The 22,650-nt window shown below is 34.8% G+C and overlaps 2 protein-coding genes across 2 annotated transcripts; both read right to left on the reverse strand.

Annotated features, from left to right (window-relative positions):
- Positions 1-9,687: 9,687 nt before the first annotated feature.
- LOC144563186 (uncharacterized) lies at positions 9,688-10,643 on the reverse strand. Its single transcript, XM_078312601.1, has one exon. It carries the CDS (start codon positions 10,554-10,556, stop codon positions 9,855-9,857), a length of 702 nt encoding a protein of 233 aa, XP_078168727.1. The 5' UTR covers positions 10,557-10,643; the 3' UTR covers positions 9,688-9,854.
- A 1,685-nt stretch (positions 10,644-12,328) lies between these two features.
- On the reverse strand, positions 12,329-19,133 carry LOC144563070 (respiratory burst oxidase homolog protein A-like). Its single transcript, XM_078312441.1, has 14 exons — positions 18,097-19,133; positions 17,846-18,005; positions 17,693-17,741; positions 16,308-16,421; positions 15,399-15,821; positions 14,927-15,310; positions 14,745-14,840; positions 14,541-14,656; positions 14,250-14,417; positions 13,966-14,125; positions 13,687-13,887; positions 13,439-13,567; positions 12,929-13,007; positions 12,329-12,832 (listed from the first exon to the last, which is right to left on the reverse strand). Exons 1-14 carry the CDS (start codon positions 18,707-18,709, stop codon positions 12,723-12,725), a joined length of 2,802 nt encoding a protein of 933 aa, XP_078168567.1. The 5' UTR covers positions 18,710-19,133; the 3' UTR covers positions 12,329-12,722.
- Between the last annotated feature and the right edge of the window lie 3,517 nt (positions 19,134-22,650).

The raw sequence follows: 22,650 nt of genomic DNA on the forward strand, positions 1-22,650 counted from the left end.
ATAATATAGGGACAGGGATGATTTTTTGTAGCATAACATGTGGGATGGGTTGGTAGTTGGTACGCTAAAGAAAACAAATCACTGATTAGGTCCCTTCTATGACATCGAAATACTACCACTATCTATCTAATTTCCTATATTATTTTTAATTAATTTCTATAAATAAAAATAGAGCGAGGATACATTTACATAAGATTAATTTCCACAATATCTTCTCAAATTATGTACAAATAAATAATAATAAAAAGTATAGACATATTGCCGAATTTTTTATTAATATCCAAATTTAATATTAAATTTCAAAAAATATCCGGATCAGCGGCATTTTTCGAAATCTACCCTTTCCGGAAATTTTTTTTCCGGAAACAGCCTATTTCCGGAATTTTTTTTTCCGAAAACAGACTTCGCCTACAAATGACACCGCCACCCTTTACAGCATTCCCATCCCCATCACCATCCGAATTTTTCACCGTTTTTCAAAGGTAATTTTTTTTTTCTAATTTAATTAATTTAATTTATTTTATTTTAAATGGTTTTAAATAATGTCCAAATAATTTAGAAAATACCAAAAAGGTGCCAAATAATTTAGAAAATACCAAAATAGTGTAGAATAATTTAGAAAATACCGAAATGGTGTAGAATAATTTAGAAAAATACCGAAATGGTGTAGAATAATTTAGAAAAATACCGAAATAGTGTAGAATAATTTAGAAAATACCAAAATAGTATGGAATAATTTAGAAAATACCGAAATAGTCTATAATTGTTTAGAAATTACCGAAATGGTGTAGAATAATTTAGAAAAATACCAAAATAGTGTAGAATAATTTAGAATAATACCAAAATAGTGTAGATTAATTTAGAAAAATACCAAAATAGTGTAGAATAATTTAGAAAATACCAAAAGAGTGTAGAATAATTTAGAAAATACCGAAATAGTCTAGAATTGTTTAGAAATTACCGAAATGGTTTAGAATAATTTAAAAAATACCAAAATAGTCTAGAATAATTTAGAAAATACCAAATGATGTACAATAATTTAGAAAATACCAAAATGATGTAGAATAATTTAGAAAATACCAAAATGATGTAGAATAATTTGGAAAAATTTCAGGTGATTTACAATATTGTTCGAATTTTGTAGTATGGCAGACCCAGTACTTAAGCATAGATTTAGCTCCCTGTTGTGGATAGTTCACGGTAATCACAGGATATCTGAGGCGTCTCAGGAGGTAAACATTTACTTATTTCGTTTAGAATAATTTAAAAAGTAATCAAATAAATATTGTAATTAATTTTTTTCTTATTTTAGAGTAAAGAGATTTTAACCGTGAGACATTATCGGCACAAATGCGAGTATAACGAGGGGTATGCACCATTTTTAATTCGAATGGGCTTATATCAGCTCGCGACATTGCCCGATATCGCCCTCGATGCGGCCCTCATTCATGGACTTGTCGAGCGGTGGCGACCGGAGACGCACAGTTTTCATCTTCCATTCGGAGAGATGACAGGTATTAACTAATTTAAATATATATTTTTTTTGATTCCTTACTGACAAGTCAAATATATTACAGTTTCTCTGGAGGATGTGAGTTGTCTCTGGGGTTTGCCTATTACAGGGGAGCCGGTAACGGGATTTACAAACTCGGCGAGTTTTCAAGGTCGGCTGTATGAGTTGCTGGGGGTGAAAGATAATGAAGTGAAAGGGGTTCATGAAGAAGATGGGAAATGATACGTACGACATGCTTATCGCCAAAAAAGCTGTCCGTGAGCGCTTCAAAACATTACCAACAGATGCGAACGACGAACAATTGAAATGGTTAGTATTTTTTTATTTACAACTCTATTCGTATTTGATATTTTCAATAATGTACTCACATTTTAAAATTGACGGTTAGGTATGTCCGTGGATTTCTCCTCGACATGCTAGGGAATACAATGTTTGCTGACAGTAGCGGGGACGGAATACCACTGTGGTATCTCGGCATGATTGAAAAATTGGACGAGCCGAGAAAGTACAACTGGGGCGGAGCTGTTCTCGCTTATTTATATAGAAAGTACAACTGGGGCGGAGCCGAGAAAGTACATACATGCCATTAGCAGCCTACCTTGGTACCGTCCCGACATGAAACATGCATCGATACTAATTACTGGTCTGAGGAACGGTATCGCTGCAATACACGCTCCAAATGCCCATGCCGCTCTGTGGAAGTGCCTATCAGTTTCTTTCTCAATCGGTTTCGAGATCACACAATACTTAGTTCCTGGATTGTTTCTCTTGATGGCTTCCAATAGTGGAATAAGCAAGTTGTACGAGTTCTCCCAACTCCCAAATAGATTTGCAATAGCAAGCTCACGGCCTCTCCATAATTTGTTGTACTTGAGGGTTACCTTATCATATTTCATCATGACGATATCTCGAATATGATTTATAGAAGAGCACACGTCCCTTCTAATGGTCTTATCAATCGCAAGGGCAACCATCTCTGCTGTAAGCTGACAATGATCAGTACGTGTTGCCGATACTGTGCACGTATGGGGAAGTGCTTGTTTGGTAATAATCCAAGATTCTGAAAGACCGTTCTGCTTTGCGGACACCTTAAATTTACAAAAAGCATCTCTGCACCCCACCTCGTAACTAGGGATGGCAATGGGCCGAGCCCACGGGTATTTTACCAATCCCATACCCGGCCTGCCTGATTAAAATTTATACCTGACCTGCCTGGCCCATTATAACGGGCCTAGAAATTGATACCCGGCCTGCCTGTGGGCAATTTCTGCAAACCTGCGCCTGCCTGTGCCTGCCTGCCACAGCCCATGGGCTGCCTTACCCGGCCTGGCCCAACTATGCCTAGTCTCATTTTAACAGTATTCTTCATGTATTTTAACAGCATTTTAACAGCAAACACAAATAGTACAAATAAATATTTTAACAACAAACACAAACAACAATCACATCTTAAGTCTTAAGCAAATACAAACATAGTATACTTAACAACACATAGTATACTTAACAGCAAAATAATAATACAAATAATTGGGTTAAAATATAGAAGATAACCAAAGTATAATTAACAACAAATAAAAACAACAAACATAATAAGCTCGATCCCCATTCTTAAGCTTTAAAGAAATCTTCAAACAAGCTTATTCTTTACCTGCATTTTGTCGAACACCTCATAGTCAATATTCATATAAAAAAAAGAAGGTTGAAGGCTCAATGAAAATATGTTCTCAAAAGAAGGTTGAAACAGTGCTACTTCCCTTAACAGATGTCCAATTATCACTATTTTTTCTTCTTAAAGAATGGGTATCATGCAAACGAAAAGGTTAACCTTTAAAAATCAACTCAATGCATCGACTTACTATTCATACTATTTATTACTAACTATTCATACCATTAATTACTTCATGAGCTGAAAACCCTTCACTTCAAGAGCTGAAACCCCTTCACTTCAAGAGCTAATAGCCTCTAACTGCAATTGATCAATTAATAATCCATTACAAAATTTCAAAATCATACTATACAAAAAAATAGAGAAAAATATACCTCAACATTATTATCAGTAGCCGAGCTCTCACTGTATTATGGGTTGGACAATTGAATAATGGCTGCAAGGTGTTGACAAAAGCCTTGAATCCCACTTGGTCAACAATTGAGAGAGGGTGCTCGTGCAACACTACCATCTCCACAAGTGTTCTTCTACATGCTTCTTGATCAAAAGTGTAATTTGCTATGGTTGTTTTCCCCTCTAGTTTTTTAGTAACTAACATTTTTTGGAAAGCTATAGGGAATGTTTGTTGTTTTTTTCTTAAACAAGATTCTATGTGGAATTTGAGGTGTCGTGTACCACTGTTTGAGTTTGCTGCAAGTTTGTCACCACAATAATTGCATATCGCCTTGTATTTTCCATCAATACACTTCTTTGTCATATGCCCCCACACATCAGATTTCAGCCTAGATGTATCCACAACAGTAGGCTGATTAGGGGCACTTGAGGTCGGTGTCTCACTTGTTGTCGGTGTTGCATTTACCCCAACACTTGCTACCGGTGTTGCAGCAGAGCCTTCTCTAGGGGAAGAGGTTGCTTCCTCTTGATTAGTGGGTTCTTGCATGGTTTCGATTACAATATCTATTCCATCTTGTTCTTGCGGGGTTGCCATTTTGCCTACCAAAAGAAGAGTATTTACTCAATTGCATGCATTTAACACACTGTTTTTAAAAAAACATATAATTCAAAAAATTAAAAGCTTTGACAGTACTTGATTAAAAAAATAATTGACCATGACAATAATTGCACTTGGAACATGAACATGACAAGAATTTGAAATACAATGTGACAAAAAAAAGTTGTAAATCTTCTCCATTAATTCAAATTGGTCCATATATACTTGATCTCCATATTCCTAAGCAAAATTATAACTCAAATTGGTCCATATCTCTTTCTGAATAAAAGAGAGTCAACCATAATAATTCTGGTATGATCAAATTTAAAATAGATGATAACCTAATAAAAACTACCAAGGTCTAAACTGGTACTCCTAAAAGAAAGAATACAATTGTAATAACATGATAATCTTTATTGCGTCGTCATAATAAAATTCCCAACTGGCCACATCAAAGGCAAAATCCCCACCGCTTCAATTTTCAGAATTTTAGCTAATAACAGCCTCTAAAAATGTAATCTATCAAATTTGGAGTTCTGATTACAGAAGCTTGCACTGTCGTACATTTAATCAATGCAACAATAACTGAAGAACACTACATTTGAGAACTATGTGCAATAAATTTACTAACCTTTGAGCAGGAGCTTGTAGGCTCAGAGGCAGATCAGGAGGCGGCTGCTAGTGTGGCGGAGGCGGAGCAGTTAGTCGGGGTGGGGCGTGACTGGAGGCGGGGCAGATCGAGGGCTCTCGGAAGTAAAGAGGAAGATCCGGCGTGTGGCGGAGCAGTTAGTCGGGGTGTCGTCTCCTCTGTCTCTCCTCTCTCGTGTGGCGGTGTGGACTGTGGTGGCTAGAGAGAGATCTCGTGTGGGCTGTGGTCTGTGGAAGTGTGGAGGCGCAAACAAAAAGAAAGGGAGAAGGAGAAAGAATGAAAGAGCGGCTGCCACTAAACCTAGAGGGATTTTTCGGAAATTTGAGAGACATGGCAAAATTATAACCTAAATTCATTCATTCAAATAAGTAAGGCCCAACAGGTAGCCTGTGGGCTTTAGCTGAATCCCACACCTGACCTTACCTGTTTTTAGGCCCGGCCCTACCTGGCCTGCTACAGTGTCAGGCAGACCGGGTAATGGGCTGACCGGGTAATGGGCCGATCGGGTATGAGCAGGCCAGGCGGGTAATGGGCCTTTTTGCCATCCCTACTCGTAACGTCTAGGTTCGCTCCTAATAACCCTGCACTCACAATTATTTTCAAGATGAAACTCATTGATTGCTATCTTTAGAGCCATTTTCGACTCATAAAATACACCTTTAGCCAATGGATTATCTGTCATTTTTTTTGAGCTGCCGAAAAAATCGACATCCGCAGGCTGAAAACCGGATATGTCATTGTAACTGTCAACCGGATGTGTCATATTTTCCCGACCAGTAATTGGGTACTGTGATTGACGGGACTGTGGCTGTGACTGATTGGGCTGTCCGATATCATCATCGGAACCCGACGACTCACCGGAGAGCATCTCATCTCCACTCGCCAAACTATCAGAATCAATTGCATCCACAGGTACATGCGAATAATCGCGTACATGTCTGCGGACAGCACTGGAACTAGGTCGGGATCTCATTGGTATATCCACAGAGTGCCGACCGGTACTAGGTCGGGATCTAACTGCTATTGGGTCTTGATCCACATGATTCTGACTGCTACTAGGTCAGGATATAACTGGTATTGGGTCTTGATCCACATGATTCTGACTGCTACTGGGTCGGGATATAACTGGTTGATCCATAGAGTTGCTACCGATACTGGGTTCGGGTCTCATTCTTACATCCACAGAGTACCGACCGGTGCTAGGTCGGGATCTAACTGGTATTGGGTCAGGTTCCACAGGATTCTAACTGGTACTAGGTCGGGATCAAGGTTCAGGAATCTGACTGGTACAGTTCGGTTCCAATTCTACATATAACTCCATAATCTGGAACCTTTGTGAAAAAGACGACACAATTCCCAAAATCATTTCGAATGATTGTTGGTCCATTACCGGTACTAATTGATAGTCACGTTGTCCATCGGTGGACATATTAAACCTGGCTTGAATTTCCAGATTTGCTTGACTAGCATTGTACCCAACAAATTTATAAATCTCATTCTGAAGATAATCAAAATTGTGGTTCACGGTTAGCGGTAATGAGTATTTAGCTCGGGTACGGTAATAGACCCCGTCATCATTATATTGGATTTCCCCTCCAGTATAAATTTTCGCACAAATAGTTGTCATTTTTAATTTCGATTGGTCTGGCAATTTCAAAAATAACAACATATAATTAATTAAAAATTGTGTTGCCATTGGTAAAAATATTCTAGACAATTTTCAATAATTATTCTACACTATTTTGGAATTTCATAAATTAATAGGGCAACATTCTAAACTATATTGGAATTTTTTAAATTATTATAAACCATTTTGGAAGGTTGTAAATAATTCTAAATTTTCTGGATAATATTATAAAAAATAAAAAAATATTTTGGAATGAAGTAATTAATTATAAATTAAATTAAATTAAAAATAACATAAATAAAATAAAATTACCTCAATCGAAAACCGGTCGATCTGACTGTCAGAGCTCCGTAAGGAATCCGACAAGCAAAAAGTTCCTAAAACAATTCTAAATCATTTCAGAATTAATCAAAATTATTTCAGAATTAATAAAATTATTTTAGAATTAATAAAACTTTTAAAATTATTCTGCACCATTTTTTATTTTTTTCAATTAATATGACAATATTCAGAATTTAAATAATTTCAAATTAAATAGTTACATATTTAAATAATTACAAATTAAATACTTCTAAATTTAAATTATAAATAAAATAAATTTAAATTAAAATTATAAATAAATGAAATTAAAATTATAAATTAATTAAATTTAAAATTATAAATTAATTAAATTTAAAATTTAAATAAATTAAATTATAAATTAATTAAATTTAAATTATAAATTAATTAAATTTAAATTATAAATAAATTAAAACTTACTGTGAGAGAGCAGGTGCTGTGAAAGCGACGACACTCCGCGGATTTTATAAACTAATTCAATGCATTTTCGGAAAAAAAATTTCCGGAAATTTTTTTTCCGGAAATAGAGGCTGTTTCCGGAAAAATTTTTTCCGGAAAGGGTAGATTTCGAAAAAGGGTGCTGATCCGGGTATTTTTTGAAATTTAATATTAAATTTGGATATTAATAAAAAATTCGGGACATATTGTCTTATGGAATGAGTGTGTATTCAATGTTCATGCTGATAAATATAGATCATTGAATGTCATTTGGTAACCCATCAAAAGCAGCTAAATTTAAATTGTTATAAAATTTTACGAACGGTGAAACTCATATTAGATTTATTCACTTTCGTTGATATGTACGTATAAAAGGTTGGAATCCCTCGAGAATGAATATATTGACAAACTTGACAAAATATACATTTTTAAATTAATTTCAAATTTGTTGTGGATATATGAATTGTTTCTGTATTAAATTTCATATGATTTAAATATTATTTGATATTTCATCATTAATTGTCGTGTGTCCATTGTAAATATTGAATCACTTGATGAACGGTAAAACTTACATTTGATTTCATCATTTGTCATGTACATCATACAAATATAATATCGACCAAATTTTATTTGACTATTTCAGAAATACAAATTAGTTTTTACCATTATCAAAATTGTAAAGTTAATGTATCATTGTTAGGGCCTGTTCGGCCAACTTTCTCAACGCTACTGTTCACGTGGAAAAACAAAAATTCAGGTGGACTGAATTTTTTTCCCCACGTAAACAGTAAAAATCAGTTCAATTTTTGCACAGCCCATACTCATTCTCTTTCCCATGGGGTCTGCCGAACAGGCCCTAAAAGTTAAAACCCCACCCATATATAAAAATATAAATATTTTAATTGTATTTTTTTGTTGAGTAGATGTTGGAGATTAAGCCACCTAACTATTTAATACCTTTATAATACAACAAAGAATTTCTCCAATCTATATTTCGAACTCATATAAATATTTTATTTGTTGGATTTCTATCTTCTCAAAATTATAATGTTATTTTGTTGTAAATAAATTCTCATCCGTAAATGTAAAATATGGATAAAATATTAACTGTAAACGACTAATCATTTGCTTGGATTGTTGGAGAACTTTTAAAGGCAACAAAAAATAAAGGGGGGGGGGGGGGGGGGGGGGGGGGGGTGATAAAAAGCATGTTAATTAGCCTTACCAACTAAAAATGATAGTGCTGGTTAGTATAGTATAGTATTACTTTTTTCGAGATGATCGTCGGAAATTGATATATTATCTGAAAGTATGATATTGAAGAATAAAACTTAGTCGGAGCAAGGATGTTAATCATGGTAATTGGAAAGGGGAAATGGTCTCTTTCTTGGGAGGTTTCTGAAATAATATGTATTTTGATTGTTTTATCATTTTTTTACTCAGATTTAGCAATATTAGTGTCTGAATCTTGATAGCACCAGTTGCATTTTATTTTGTTCAGTTGTGATTCAATACCAGTAACCTCTGTATTTTCATCTAAATTTGCTGTTAAAAGTAGCGTACACCACCAGGGAAATAAATCTGTTGTTATTCCAAAGAAATAACAGCAACCTGTTATTTCTATCCCAACCATTCAAAATTTTCCATGTGCGAAGAAAGAAAGTTTTTCATGCACGAATCTCAACAAAGATTAACAGTTGGAAACAGAATAACTGATTCATATTATTCCTTTAGAATAACAGCAGATTTATTTCCGACCACCAGTAGCATTTTGTTCAGATTATTTTATTCATAATCAACTGAATATTTAATTCAATCCGACAAAAAATGATGGGCAACCTTTTGGTAATTGGAAAACATGATTTGTGTGTGTTTAGCGCATCATTAGCACAAGGGAAAAAGGTGATTCCCTGATCTAACAAAAACAAATTGAAAAATTCATACCTACAAGCAGACAGCGAAACAATTGGAAGACCAAATTACCATGTTAATTCTCTGAGGTAGGCATCTGAACTGCAGCTCCTTGATTTCTAATAAAAGTATTGTTGTTAATATGAAGCAATAAGCCAATAACACTTGATGAACGATTGCAGAATTGAATCTCGTAGGACAAGCATGAATAACAAAGGATGTTACAGGTTTTATGTGAGAAGGTCAATATTCGAATATATCCAATTTCTATGTAGGCCCAAACTTTGTCAACTATCCGGCCCAAAATGTAGTTACAACTAATGTCTGATACTGGAAAGCCCATCTTATCTTGATTGCATTAAGAAGAATTCATGACAAACCATTATTTTTTTCTCGCTATATATATATACCTTATTGACATGGTGAAAGTCGTATATTGAAAGCTTGGATTTTAATTTTTTTTTCCTTTTTTAAAACAAAGTTCGCAAGCAAGAACTACAATATGAGCTACCTGTTGAGACTTCTTGACTCTATCAATTGATTTTTAAAAATAATTCTGTTGCTCCATACATACATCAATTAATTGTCGATATTACAATGGTGAAAAGAAAAATCTTTCATGAGAACTCTCTTTTTATTTTGAACCAAAAAAGAAAAGAAAAAAAACGGATGAAACAGAATTGCCAGAGTATATACAACATACCAAAAAAAATCACCTCTTTATTCTTTCAATTCACTTGCCAGGCACGCTGTGCTCTTAATCACTACGTTTATAATTGACACGCCCAAAACAACGCTACAATTCAACCCCACCTCCATATCTTTCTTGTACAGCCCAAACACAGAAACTCTGCCTTTAACGCCTGTATAACTTGTCAGGTTGAGTTCTCCATTTAGAAAAATGTTTTCTATAACATTATTATCCTCCGCAATTCGGTTCGCGAGCACATCCATTGTCACATTTAACCTTGTGTCCTTTCGTGCACCCAACTGGCCAGCCGGCGCATATGCCACCCCAAGTGTGTCACCATAGTAGTAAAATTTGGTTACTGTTCTGCCGAACTTGAATGAGACCATATTGGGGTTTTTGATCGATATTTCACTGACGAGTGTGACGTTAGCTGATACCAAATTTTTCTGACTCATTGACGTGTTGATTTTGAAGTCGTCGACTATAATTGAGTTCAATGTGAGTGTCGGATCTCTCACTTTGAAAAGGGTAAAATATAGAACGAGGATCCCGAGACTGAGAATTGCGGTTATGACGGTGCAACACGCGCACAAGTAAGTGACATGGCGGCGATTGATGTGGAATTTTGAATGTCTAGAGGAGGCCGAGGCGTTGTTTGTGGGATGAATAGATGGTGATTGAACAGAGGGAGTTTTTTGTTGTTCTTTCTTGTTCTTGGTGTAATCTGCCATGGTAAATTTTGTGTGAGTCTAGTGAGATGAGTAAATTAGAACATGAACGGGTTTCTTTATGAGTTCGGTTGCAGTTGAAGCCTCAGCTAGGAACTTAGGATGATCTCCAATTATATTTTGTAATGTATTCTTAAATGGAGGGATCCCATTTATTATGAACTTATGATTATTGTATGTTACCAGTGCTCCAGAAATACTGGACAGTCCAGTTTAGTTAAAACGGAGAAGTCATTAAAAGGTCCTTTTTATGGGTTTAAATATCGGAGGGTTTAGATGGTGATAGTTGACCTTTGGCGTCAGCTGAGTAAATAGAGTTTGTTGGGGAGTCCCACGTCTCTTTCAACCACAGTTCAAAATTATCGGGCCGGGTCGGACCCGCTAACTAAAATGGGCTTCCACCTCTTCATTAAATGTTCTTGTTTGTACAGAAACGGATCTACTTTTTCCCTTCTTGTGTTTTGTCTTTTTCTCTTAATACTTGTGTTGTTTTCTACTTTCATGACTTCTCTCAACTGAGATCAGTCTTGATGTGTTTAAAAACAGTGCTTGTATGGCAGATTGCTGACTCCAAACCCCACAGTTCTTAATTTTCTTCTTTCTCCCCTGAAATGCCCTCTTAGACGTTATTAATTTTGGACTTTGGAAAGGATCATTTGGGCCCAAATAATCTTATATTTGACCGAAAGATCTATTTTTGATGGGGTTTTCTACAGCTAGAAACCCATCTTGCTTTGTTTTTGGAATTTAAAACCCACTCGTTTCAATCCAGCCCAATGGACTATTAATTCAAATTTTCAATCACCGAAAGTGTGTGTATATATATATATATTTTTTTTTTCAAAATTTAAGCCGCTTGGCATATTACCCAAAAAGTCCAATCAAAGCCCAATTTTGATGCTGACAAAACAAATTCTAGGTAACATAACTTTTGTGCTTGGGGCTTTCAGAGCTGGAACCGGATGAATTTGGGCTGATACTTCGCCCTTTCCCTTTAGAGCTCGGTCTTAGGTTAAACATGGTTTCAAGAGTTGAACAAGCTTTTAGAAAATTTTAAAATGACAGGTTGTAATTTAACGGTTTAATTGGTTAAAATGTCTTTGAAACATCATTAAATGATAATGTGCTAAGAGAATTTTAATGCTAGGGTTTTATAAAATGGTTAAATGGTTTAATGACAAGTTTAATTGTATTATTCTTTTATAAGTTTGGAGCTGAGTAAACTTATTGCGCACCAAAATGTATAAGAAATGGAAATTTAAATATGGTTGGTATTACATATGGCCTAGTACTGTCTTGATCATTTCGCAGTGCATGTAGCTGAATTTAATTTAATAGGAAAATTCAAAAAAATATATCGACAATGATAAAGTATTTTTTGAAAATTTGATATATAAGAAAAACGTGATGATCTATAACGTTCAAATTAGCGAAATCAGATTATTGCTAATTAATGAAACAACCGGAGGAGATGAAAAAAAAAAACCCCGGACGTTATAGGTAGTAACATCCAACAGGAATTTCAAACTAACTCCATCTTGGAAAATAGAAATGAATATTAATTGTTTCTTTGTTGTCAATATATAATTTTATTTTCCTATTAATAAAAATTTCGGACGTATGTATATACAATATAGACATCTTGGAATTAATTAGAAAGGCACTGCCTAAATTAATATTAAGTTCATACCATTTGCTAGATAAAATGACAAGATCGTACGGAAGAAAGATAAAGGTGCTTGTAATTTGTTCAAAATAAGTCCCTTCCTGTGTATATTTTTCTATTTATTATGTTTCTATAGTTTTCAACAAAGACCTCCTAACTACCGAGAAAATTATGTTTCTCACCAATGTTGAACCTGATTTCTCTCAATTCTCAACTTCCAAATCAATCACACAACTCTTTCTTATCTTCTATACCGACCTATCTATTCTATAAATGTCTAATTCACGTAAAAATCATAATTTATTAGCTTCAAAATTCTATCTTTACCAAACCCCAAATGCAAGGGAAGACCTTCTAGAAGAAATATCTCTCATCCGGTACCAACCACCTTGCTTCGTCACCAATCAACAAATTCACAAAAAAGAAAAAGAAAGTATTTATCTATACTTGCTTTCGTATACGAAAATATAAAACACAGAGAAAAAGAACTATACACAGTAAGTTTAGTAGTGTTCCTTGTGAAATTCAAATTTTGTTGTCCCTTTTTGGTTGAACTCATAACAAAGTCTTTTTAATTCCTGCGCTAAGACAGGTGCCCCGCAATAGAACACACCTAAAAGAGAAATAGCAGTAAAAAATCAAAATACATTACTTAACAGTAATAATATGATATAATGTATTTGTTATACTTAAAACTGATGACACTGACCTATTTTTGCATATGGGTGCCTAGAGCATAATCTTGAGAATACCTTCTTCCAATTAGGCCTTGCAAAATGTGTTCTCACCTGAAAATTTTGTTTAAGTTTAATCCGTTTAGTTTAAGAAAATAAACAGATTTTTCTCTTAATTTGAAAGTTATAAATAAGTCAACATGTTAGAAAAAAGAATAACTACTTTTGCAGAAGGCCAACAAATAAAAATACTGTTTTCAAATTTCATCTATTTGGTCAGTGCAACTACCAGTACTGATGTCATGGCTTGCATATGATATGAAATTTACAAAAGACAATATGCATTGTTTATCTGTTTTGATGGAGATAGAATCAATTAAGATTCCTAATATTGGTGTTGACTATTTCTATGTTGATGGCACCAGAAAATCTCACAATCTGGACTTGTTTTTTTTTTTTTTTTAAAGAATAATACATGGATGAACTTGATCCACCTAAATCGCAATTTTATACTAAAAGGGAAATACAGGAACAAGAAGTCTTACTCTTGTTCCAGAGACGATATCGACACCATTTTTGGCATGATTAAGAGCTTGGAGCATCGTGATTAGTGTAGATCTTGCATCTCCTTCCTCGTACACACTTGTGAGATAGTTGTGCATCTCGATTACACCCTGTTAATCAGCAATCAATTACTTGATTAAATATAATATACACATACAGAGACCTCTCATACCCCTCACACACACAAACATATATACGAGTTAATAATTTTAACAAACGTGTTAATTACCCTTTGATCCAAATCAGCAACCTCATTCATGATTCCCTTGAACCAATCGAATGAACCCTGTTCCCGTGTCACCCAGTAGAAATAGGCATTATTGGTCTTGAAGGATCTCCTGGTGGATCCTGACATGATCCGCATCAGCGTCGCCAGATCAAAGTGTTCAAGACTCCGATCCAACTCCCGATATTGATCCTCTCTAGCCTCCTAATAATAAATGAAGCAATTTTTAACGACTGATTAATTGAGGTTGGTATATATCAAAATCCTCAACAAAGGACTTACATCTTGTTCCTCCATTTTAACCATGTTATGAAGTAGGTCTTTCAGTATGCTGATAAAAGGTGTGGCACCGATCCCCAGTCCGACTAGTAGCAGCACGTCGTAGTTTTTGTAATCTTGAGCCGGTGCACCATATGGTCCATCAATTAAGAGCTTTGGTAGGCTGCATTGTGGTAAAAAAAATGGATATCACTTGCTCAGATTTACTGTGCTGATATTCTATTTACCAAAGAGAGCTAAGTTTACCCTACAACATTTGATAATATGATCCTGCTAGGTTTAATTACCAATTTTTGGTAGTTTCATCAGCTCTGAGAAGGCCACTTTTACCATCTACAGAGGGCTCACAAGCCTCAGCAAAGACCCGCTTGAGTTCCCTTGTCCAGTCGCCAAGCTGTCTTATGTGTATGCTGAGATAGTTGTCATCAGGTGCTGAGGTTATTGAAAAGGGATGCCTTCAAGTTACAAGCAAATTAGGGTAAATTAGTTAAATGATAAATCTAATTAATTTAAAATTAAAACATCTATTTTATTTAGTTTATCTAAAAATTTGGTAAGAAACTAATTTTGATAAGCACCATTCGAAAGGTGACACGGCAGGGCACTGAACGAACATGTATTGACCACTCTGGTACCGGAAGGCTGGTGGCTTCGACATTTGTAGTGATAGAACATTGCCCGGATATATCGCAACCTAAATGTGTAATGATGTATGGTTTATATAATAAGGAGAAATTAATTAAATTTAAAAGGTGCTTTTTTTGTTCTTTCCTTATGACTACCTTTCGTATTTGTACAGAGTAATGCCGAGATCTCAGAGCTCTTAAGACTCTCTCCCCTACATAAAGTGAAACTGGAACTGCAAGATACATCCATGTCTGAAATAAAAAATATTTAAAGTCAGTTCTCATGCCATGATTTTCGATCTCACAAGTCACCATAATAATAAAAAATTAAAATGTACCGTTTTGTGGTACCAGTCGCGAATAAGGTAGAGAAACTGGCCGTGAATAATGAGCAAGATATAAACAAGCGCCAACAAATGATGCGAGTACCAAAATGCATTGAAACCACTGAGCCGATCAACTGGCTTGGGTAATTTGACCACACTTCGTCTAAACCACCGCGTTGCAAGTGTAAATGCCACAACCATGCAAATCACCATTATGACACCTGTCACTCCCACTGGGCCCTGCAGAAGCTCAAGGTATGTTGGTTTTGTTTCCCCAAATTCGTGCCTCATTGGAGCATACATGGCATCAGAAGAAGATAAGAGGCGCGGGAAGTCACAAGAAAGGTGGTTGCCGGCATGTAAAATAACACCAACTACTATTGCAGCAGCTATGGTCTGGTAAAAAAGTCTATTTAAAAAGGAAATTCAACATTTGTAAATCTTAATTAAGAAAATATACAATCCAAACTATGAACTTATTAACCTTGTGGAAGTTGATATTGTCATCAAATGGCAAAACACAAGCGGCTCGTGTCGACCTTAGCCATGTCATGATATTCCGGCAAACTGGCAACAGAACCAGTGCCATGTTAAATTTCAAGGTCTCAGCTGCGCCTTTCGCAGTGGTCAAACAATAACCCATGACAAGAAACTCATACCGGCTTTTGTATTCAATGAATTTCCATGTGAATAAACCTGCCATGATGCATATCCAGAGAGCAATTACCCATAACCGCTTCCAGTTTTCTTCTACATAGTACTTAATTTTTGTCCCGAGATTTCTGATCGGACCTCTTGTTCTTAGGCTGGTCAGGTTCTGGCTCAGAGCCTGGCTTGTGTAGCTCAATGCTTGGCTGTAGTTCACATATGTATCCTTTTGTAATAGCAGTGTTTCGAGTTGCCATAGCTGAGATCAAATGCACAATAATCCGTATTTAATTACTAGATCAAAATTTTACTTATTCCTGTAGATAATTCTGTCGCAATTCTATATTTCATTATGTACATGTTAATTTTTTCACAGCCTTTGTGAGTTTCCTACATATCAGTGTCAATTTGGCATCCTAATTAATAAGTAGAGCGAGATAGTGATTAGTGGGATATTTTTAGGTAAGAAAAAAGGACTTTGTTAATATATATTTAGCTACACGAAGAAGCAAATTCCCACAAGGAATGAAAAGGTATATCTCTAAATTATTAACCAGAAAATACCGAGCTAAAGAGACCTACCAAACTATAAAAAACCAGAATATTGGGCCCCACAACCACCTCTAAAAAATAATTTTAGTATTTAGATGTTGTTTTATACAATCATAATTTTCACTTTTTTTCAGCTTATTAAACTGGTGCTTTATGAAAAATCAGTAAAATTATGGGGTGTATGTGCACACACCTCGATGTAGCCGAGCTTCTCGGGATCGAGTTCTTCCATGATTAGAGCTGCGTACTCCTCAGCTTGTTCTTTCAGCCTTGACAATTTATTTGCTGATGCACTTAACATTATGATCTGAAAAACCAAATAAACACCTCGGTTACAAAGAAAGAACTGTGTTTTAATTCGGCCTAAACTTCCAGTCACCAAAATTCATTCAATTTCGAATATATTTTTATATAGCAACACTATTTCTTTCTGTGCGTATTCAGTTTATTTATAGACAAGGCACACTTTTGATTCAACATAATGTTTATTCATCTTGTGATCAATACTTTTTTTTTCGGTTCAAAGCCATTATTTTGAACCAATGCCTATTTTTGTTTTTTTTTTAGAGAGATGGTACACTAAGATATACTAATTAAACAATGCTTTTGTCATTTATATTTTTGTTGGCTTTAAAAAAAAATGGTATGCTGTGGACCTTGACCGGTACAAGCAGCCAGCATATAAACGACTTTACCTAAACCGTGTATTCCGATCGGTTATAATTAGTTTGGAATGCGACACCGTGAATTATCAAATAATACAATCCTACAAAGTGTTTTTTTTTTTTACAAAAAGAAGGCTAATAGTGATACTCTACTGGAAGAGTACAAAAATAAGTAGGTGAATTTGTCTTGTACTTTTTTAAAAGTCAAAAGTGTCAATTGATCGAGTTCTTTTCACACCCTGACCCTTCAGTTGGAAATTGACTTCTGGAAAAGGTGCTAAGGTATATGAACTCTGCTCTATCTTTCAATTTGGTCTTATTCACTTTGCAACCTAGACTTGGTCTACAAACACCAGTTCACACTACGGGTAGGTCAACATTGTTAAAAATACTGCACCAGGTGTATAGTACAGATATAGGATTTTGTTACTGGTGGGGTAGGTGGAGATCTCCGGTTCAGCTCACTGAACCCATATAATTAAAAAGGTGAAAAGTCAAAATATAAAGAAGAAATTAACAAGGCTTTTTTACTTTCATTTTTTGTTAGAGATTGACAGCCAAAATTTTCACATCTACATGGACTTAAATTATCCCAAAAAAAATAAAAATGAACAGACCCACATCAGTTTGTATAATTAGTCGCACAAGTAAAGACCAGCTACAATATGCAATGGCTGCTGTTTATATATTACATAAACCTGCCCGCGGGTCCCACTTCTTTTGTATTGAGTATTGACTAAGGAGACCTTCGTTTTATAATTATAAAAGTACCCGAAAGAACAAGGACGGCACGTCAAGTATTTATACTTTCTACTTATTAGATTTCATGTATATTCAGAAAATGAAAAAAAAAGGAAAAAAGAAAAGAAAAGAGAAATTAAAATGCGAAATAAATGCATGTTCGAAATATTACCTCTTTAACTTCCGCTTCTGCAATCCGGCCGTCTGCATTCTTGTCCACCCTATAAAAAGTTAAAATAAGAAAAAAAAAAAAAATAATTCACATATTGGTCCACTAATTTGTTGTTATTTGTTTTAATTCTTATACACAGGTTAGCATATTTACATGTCAAAAAATATCTGAAGGCGGGAATCAAAACTTTCATCAGTGATCTGAGACCAAATCTCATGCAGCTCCTCTTTGCATATCTTCTCCACCTTCATTCTCCTCCTCCTGCTCAATGTATCGAACAACTCCAGCGCAAACTCCCTCGACTCCATCATTCCTTAATTTACCCGAAATCGAATTGAACAAACATACATAAAGGTTCACTTCACTAGCTACGAAGAACAAAAAATAAAAAAATAATAATTTACCTATGCATTCTGGAAAATCGGAGCGGCACAAGTACCCGTCTTTCGCAAGAGCATGAAACTTGCTCACTACTTCGCTCCATGCATTCGCCTTGCTGTTGCTGATGAACCTAAGGCCTCTTAGCGCTCTATGCGTGCCAGACCGGCTCCGGTCTAGCATGGCACGCTGTCGTCTGGCGGCACGAGCCGCCAGTGCAGACTCAATTGCTGAGGACGCTTCTCCATTTCCCGAAGCGGGTGTGGTGCGTCCGCTCCCCTTGCTCCGGCTTATAGAAAGCCGCTTGAACTCTGCCTTCAGTTCATGAGAGAATTGTCGTGCACGAGCAACCGCCTCCGTCTTCAACTCCTGAGACAGTTGCAAGAAGCGGTTGGATGAGCTGCGTCTGATTGAAGACGAACGGGACGAGCAAGGAGTTGTTGCAAAGGAGGCCGTGTCATGGCCGTTGATGCTCGGCTGTGCCGGTTCAACACTGCGCAAGATCAAGGTGTCATTGTCGTGTAAGTCGAGCGTCACCTCAACAAACTCCTCGCCATCGTAGGTGAAGTTTTCGGAACCCCAGCTCAATGATGACGACGCTGGCGAGTGTGCGCCGCTCCTCATTGTGCGGATTTCCATTTTTATTTTTAGTTTCTGCTAAATTCAATATTTGGTTATATGATGGCATATATACATGTAGCAACAGCTTAGGATTTCTATTTTTCTAGTAGCTTCTAGGAGTGCAATGCTTCTTTGTCGTTTTGTATATATTATAAGGCCAGGGGAAGAACTGTGGTGGCAGAGAAACGCGGTAGGAATCTCCCTCCACTAATCAGTGGAATTCCACGTGGTGCGAAAGGAAATTAGATGGCGCGAAACTATTGGATGTTTGATCGAAGAATCAAGGCGGGTCGGAGAGGGGATGCAGGGAGTAATGTATGGATAGGGAGAAAACGAAGGTAAAGCAAAAGGAAGTTTAAGATAAAAAGTTGGAAGAAAAAAGATCAATGTGACTAGAGAGAGGAGAGCATGGAAAAGGTGAGAACCAGAGATAGAGAGAGACAGAGAGAGAGGTGATTGAATAGAATAAGGTTGAGGTGAGATTGAAAGCAGAGAGGGGAGAGGAGAAGACGTGTGACTGAGGGGTACTAGGTGGGTAAATAAAACGTGACTAGATCAGTTCATCTGTGTTTGTTAATTACTAATTGCGTATTTTTTGGTAGGTGTGCAATTGTGCATACATATACACACAAAAATATGTGATATTAGTTAAACTAAGGCGTCCTTAATGAGAAAAGTGTTGGTGTAATGGGCATTGGACGTACTGTTGGGTTTGATGGCTACTGTAATCGTTCGATGCGCTTTGAGATTCGTACATATTTCGTTTTGAGATTTGAACAGACAAATTTTAAAGCATATTGAACAGATCTGATGTCTATCGGACTCAAAAGTATGTGCCGTGTCTATCACATACTCTTGCGCTCGTTTTTAATTGATTCCTAGCAATAATTTATTGTTTTTTGAAGGTCAATAATTTATTGTTACCGGAAAATAATCTTAACTCAGTCTAATTGATATGTATTGAGTTTCTAACATATAAATTTTATACATAAAAATAATATTCTAATCAATTGTGCTATACGTGGTATCACGGACTATCAGTTTTCATTAATTGAAATTAATTTGTACACCCTTTTTTGGTACAAATTTTTTGTACACTTAAAATTATTTCTGTTACACCACTAAAAATTCCCTGTTCTGCACCTGCTTCCCATAAATCTCCTACCATACCAAATTCACATTACAGTCCAACAAAATTTGAATTTGCCATCCCTCCATACTGACCTAACCCGAACTATATATTAACATACAAATTACATCTTTTTTACAACAAGGTCCCTATATTATCTTGTTATTATACTTTTTGCGCACGCCTGAATGGGGCAGAAGCTTCTCCGATCATCTTTTCTTTCCCCAAATAAGAAAAAGAAAGATTTCTTTTCAACGTCACTTGTGTGAAGATAAGGTCATCTATAATTGTAGTTTTTAATCAGCGGAGTTAGTTAGGGAATCATATTGATATAAGCGATATATTATTAATTTTAATCAAATAGATATAGCCGCAATACTATATGATTGAGTTTTGGTCGTTTAATGGAACAGCTATAACTCTGTTATGGCACCGGAATACATTATTACACTGTTAGCTAGTGACACAAAATTATATAATTAACAATATAAGTTCTAGAAGCAAGAAAGAATCCAAATTTAAGTTGCAATATTATTATATATTCTCAATGAAGTATAGTTAATTATCTTTAAATTTTAACGCCAAAATACCCCCTAACTGTTTTTGGCTGATTTAAAGAATAATAATAATAAATAATCGAGTGTGCATTCTACAATAGCAAAATACATTTAATGCATATATATGTTATATGTTATTTAAGATGGTTCAATTTAACTCAATAAAATATGCTAGAAAGTTGTCAAAATTTATTTTAAACTGAAAATATACAAATATACATGATGTAAATAAATAAACGTGTACCGTATAATAGCCAAACATGATCTCTTAGCCGCTTGAAAAAAAAATTCAAGTAGAAAATGTTTTAAAGTGAGTACCAAAGTTAGTAATTATCTGGCCGTTAATTTAACATACCTGGAGGCTTTTCAATTAAAGCTAACACGTCTATAATATACCAAGCTAAATAATAATATTATTTTCAAGATAAAGAATCATCAGACATTTGCCAATCATTACCGCCTCAATTTTTTTTTGTCATTATTCTATTTACATGTTGTAGAAGACCAAAGTAAAGTTGTCCCTTTGAAACGCAATCTAAGGTGGTAAGTACGGCGAGTACTATTTAATATATTTTACAATCAGTTGAGCACTTGAGCTACTTGCAATGGAATGTGTTTTCAATGGCCAGTATAATAGCAAATTGCATTTTCTTTTTGCACCGTGTCATTTTCAAATTTGTTATTTAGCTTACATATGTATGCATATGTTGAAACACAAGTTTTAAAAAACACAAAATTTCTATTTAATTGACAATTTAAATTATATTTGAATATTTGAAGTATCTCCATTTGTTTATAAACGATAGTTCAAATGTCACTATTTTTATTTTATTTTATCATGCCTTCACTTTAAATGTTCTAATAGCAAATTTTGTAAGAACTTATATGGGAAAATAAAATTATTAGATGTGATCAATATTTTTTTTTATGTTCACATAAAAAATATCATTTTTTTATTTTTTTATATGAAGTAATGAGTTAAAATATCAACGTCCATAAATTATCTACATCAGTGTATTTTTACAAGTTCTTGATATCAATAAAAATAAAATTGAAACGTCATTAACTTCCACACATGTATAAAAAAATAATATAGATCATATTAATGATTTTAAAATTTAAGTTCTTGATTGTCTCTCATGTTAGACAATTTTCTATTACTTTGCATGTTAAGAATAAACTAGATAATTTTGAGTGGTGTTTTACTACAGTTTATGGTCCTCTAAATTCTACATCTAGAAGAGATTTTTTGTTGGAATTGCAAGATAATTTAGGTATTAATGCTTGGCTAATTATGGGGGACTTCAACATGATTAGAAGGTCTGAAAGGACCGGTTCCACTTTTAATCATGTAATTAGTAGTAGATTAATTCTTTTATTAGACATAATCAATTAATAGAGCTGTCTTTATCAGACAGAAAGTTTACTTGGGCACGGTCTTTAAATTCACCATCCCAAGCCTTATTAGATAGAGTATTGTGTTATACTTCTTGGAATTCTCATTTTAATTCAGCTAGATTTCTTCTTTACCTAGAACATATTCAGACCATATTCCTATCATCCTAGATACACAAGCTATAGTATTTCTTCCTTCAAGAATAATTAGATTTGATAAGTCTTGGTTAGACTATGAGGGTTTTTATGAATTGCTCTCTTCTTGGTGGTTAGATAGCCCTTTGACAAATGATCTCGGTTTAAGTTGGAAATTCAAAATATAATTTTTAAGGAGAAAATTAAGAGGTTGGAGTTCAAATATTAGAGGTGAAAAGAAGAGACTTAAGGCTAGGTTACTTCATAAAATAGATAATTATGAATATCAAGTAGATGATAATACCATTTCAGATTTTGATTTTGATGATTGGCGTTTATGTCAATTTGAGTTACATAAAATTTATTTGGAAGAAGAGCAATATTGGCAACAACGATCTCGATTGAAATGGTTTCTTAAGGGAGATCTTAATACTAAATTTTTTCATGTAACTACTTCTAGAAAGAAGAAAAATACTATTAGTTGTTTAGAAATTAATGGTGTTATGATATATTATCAATCTATATACTTTTACGACAAATTACAGATTATTATAAAAGTCTTATGGGATCTTCTTCCACTAAAATAGTTTTTTTACAAGCTGATTTATGGCCAGTTTATGACAATTTAACTTTGGAACAATGTATCTCTTTAGAAACTCCCTTTACATTAGATGAGATTAAACATGTAGTTTTTGAATGTAATCCCTCTAAAGCACTTGGCTCGGATGGCATGTCTTTTCAAT

The sequence above is a fragment of the Carex rostrata genome, chromosome 12 (assembly GCF_964058835.1).
Source record: "Carex rostrata chromosome 12, lpCarRost1.2, whole genome shotgun sequence".
Lineage (NCBI taxonomy): Eukaryota > Viridiplantae > Streptophyta > Magnoliopsida > Poales > Cyperaceae > Carex > Carex rostrata.

Excerpts from the sequence above, each read along its gene's own strand:
- LOC144563070 (XM_078312441.1), bottom strand. The coding sequence starts at position 18,709 with ATGGAAATCCGCACAATGAGGAGCGGCGCACACTCGCCAGCGTCGTCA. Across the intron at positions 14,841-14,926 it reads GCGACTGGTACCACAAAACG|ACATGGATGTATCTTGCAGT; the intron begins GTACATTTTAAT and ends TTTTTATTTCAG. Across the intron at positions 13,568-13,686 it reads TTGCTGATTTGGATCAAAGG|GGTGTAATCGAGATGCACAA; the intron begins GTAATTAACACG and ends GCTGATTAACAG.
- LOC144563186 (XM_078312601.1), bottom strand. The coding sequence starts at position 10,556 with ATGGCAGATTACACCAAGAACAAGAAAGAACAACAAAAAACTCCCTCT.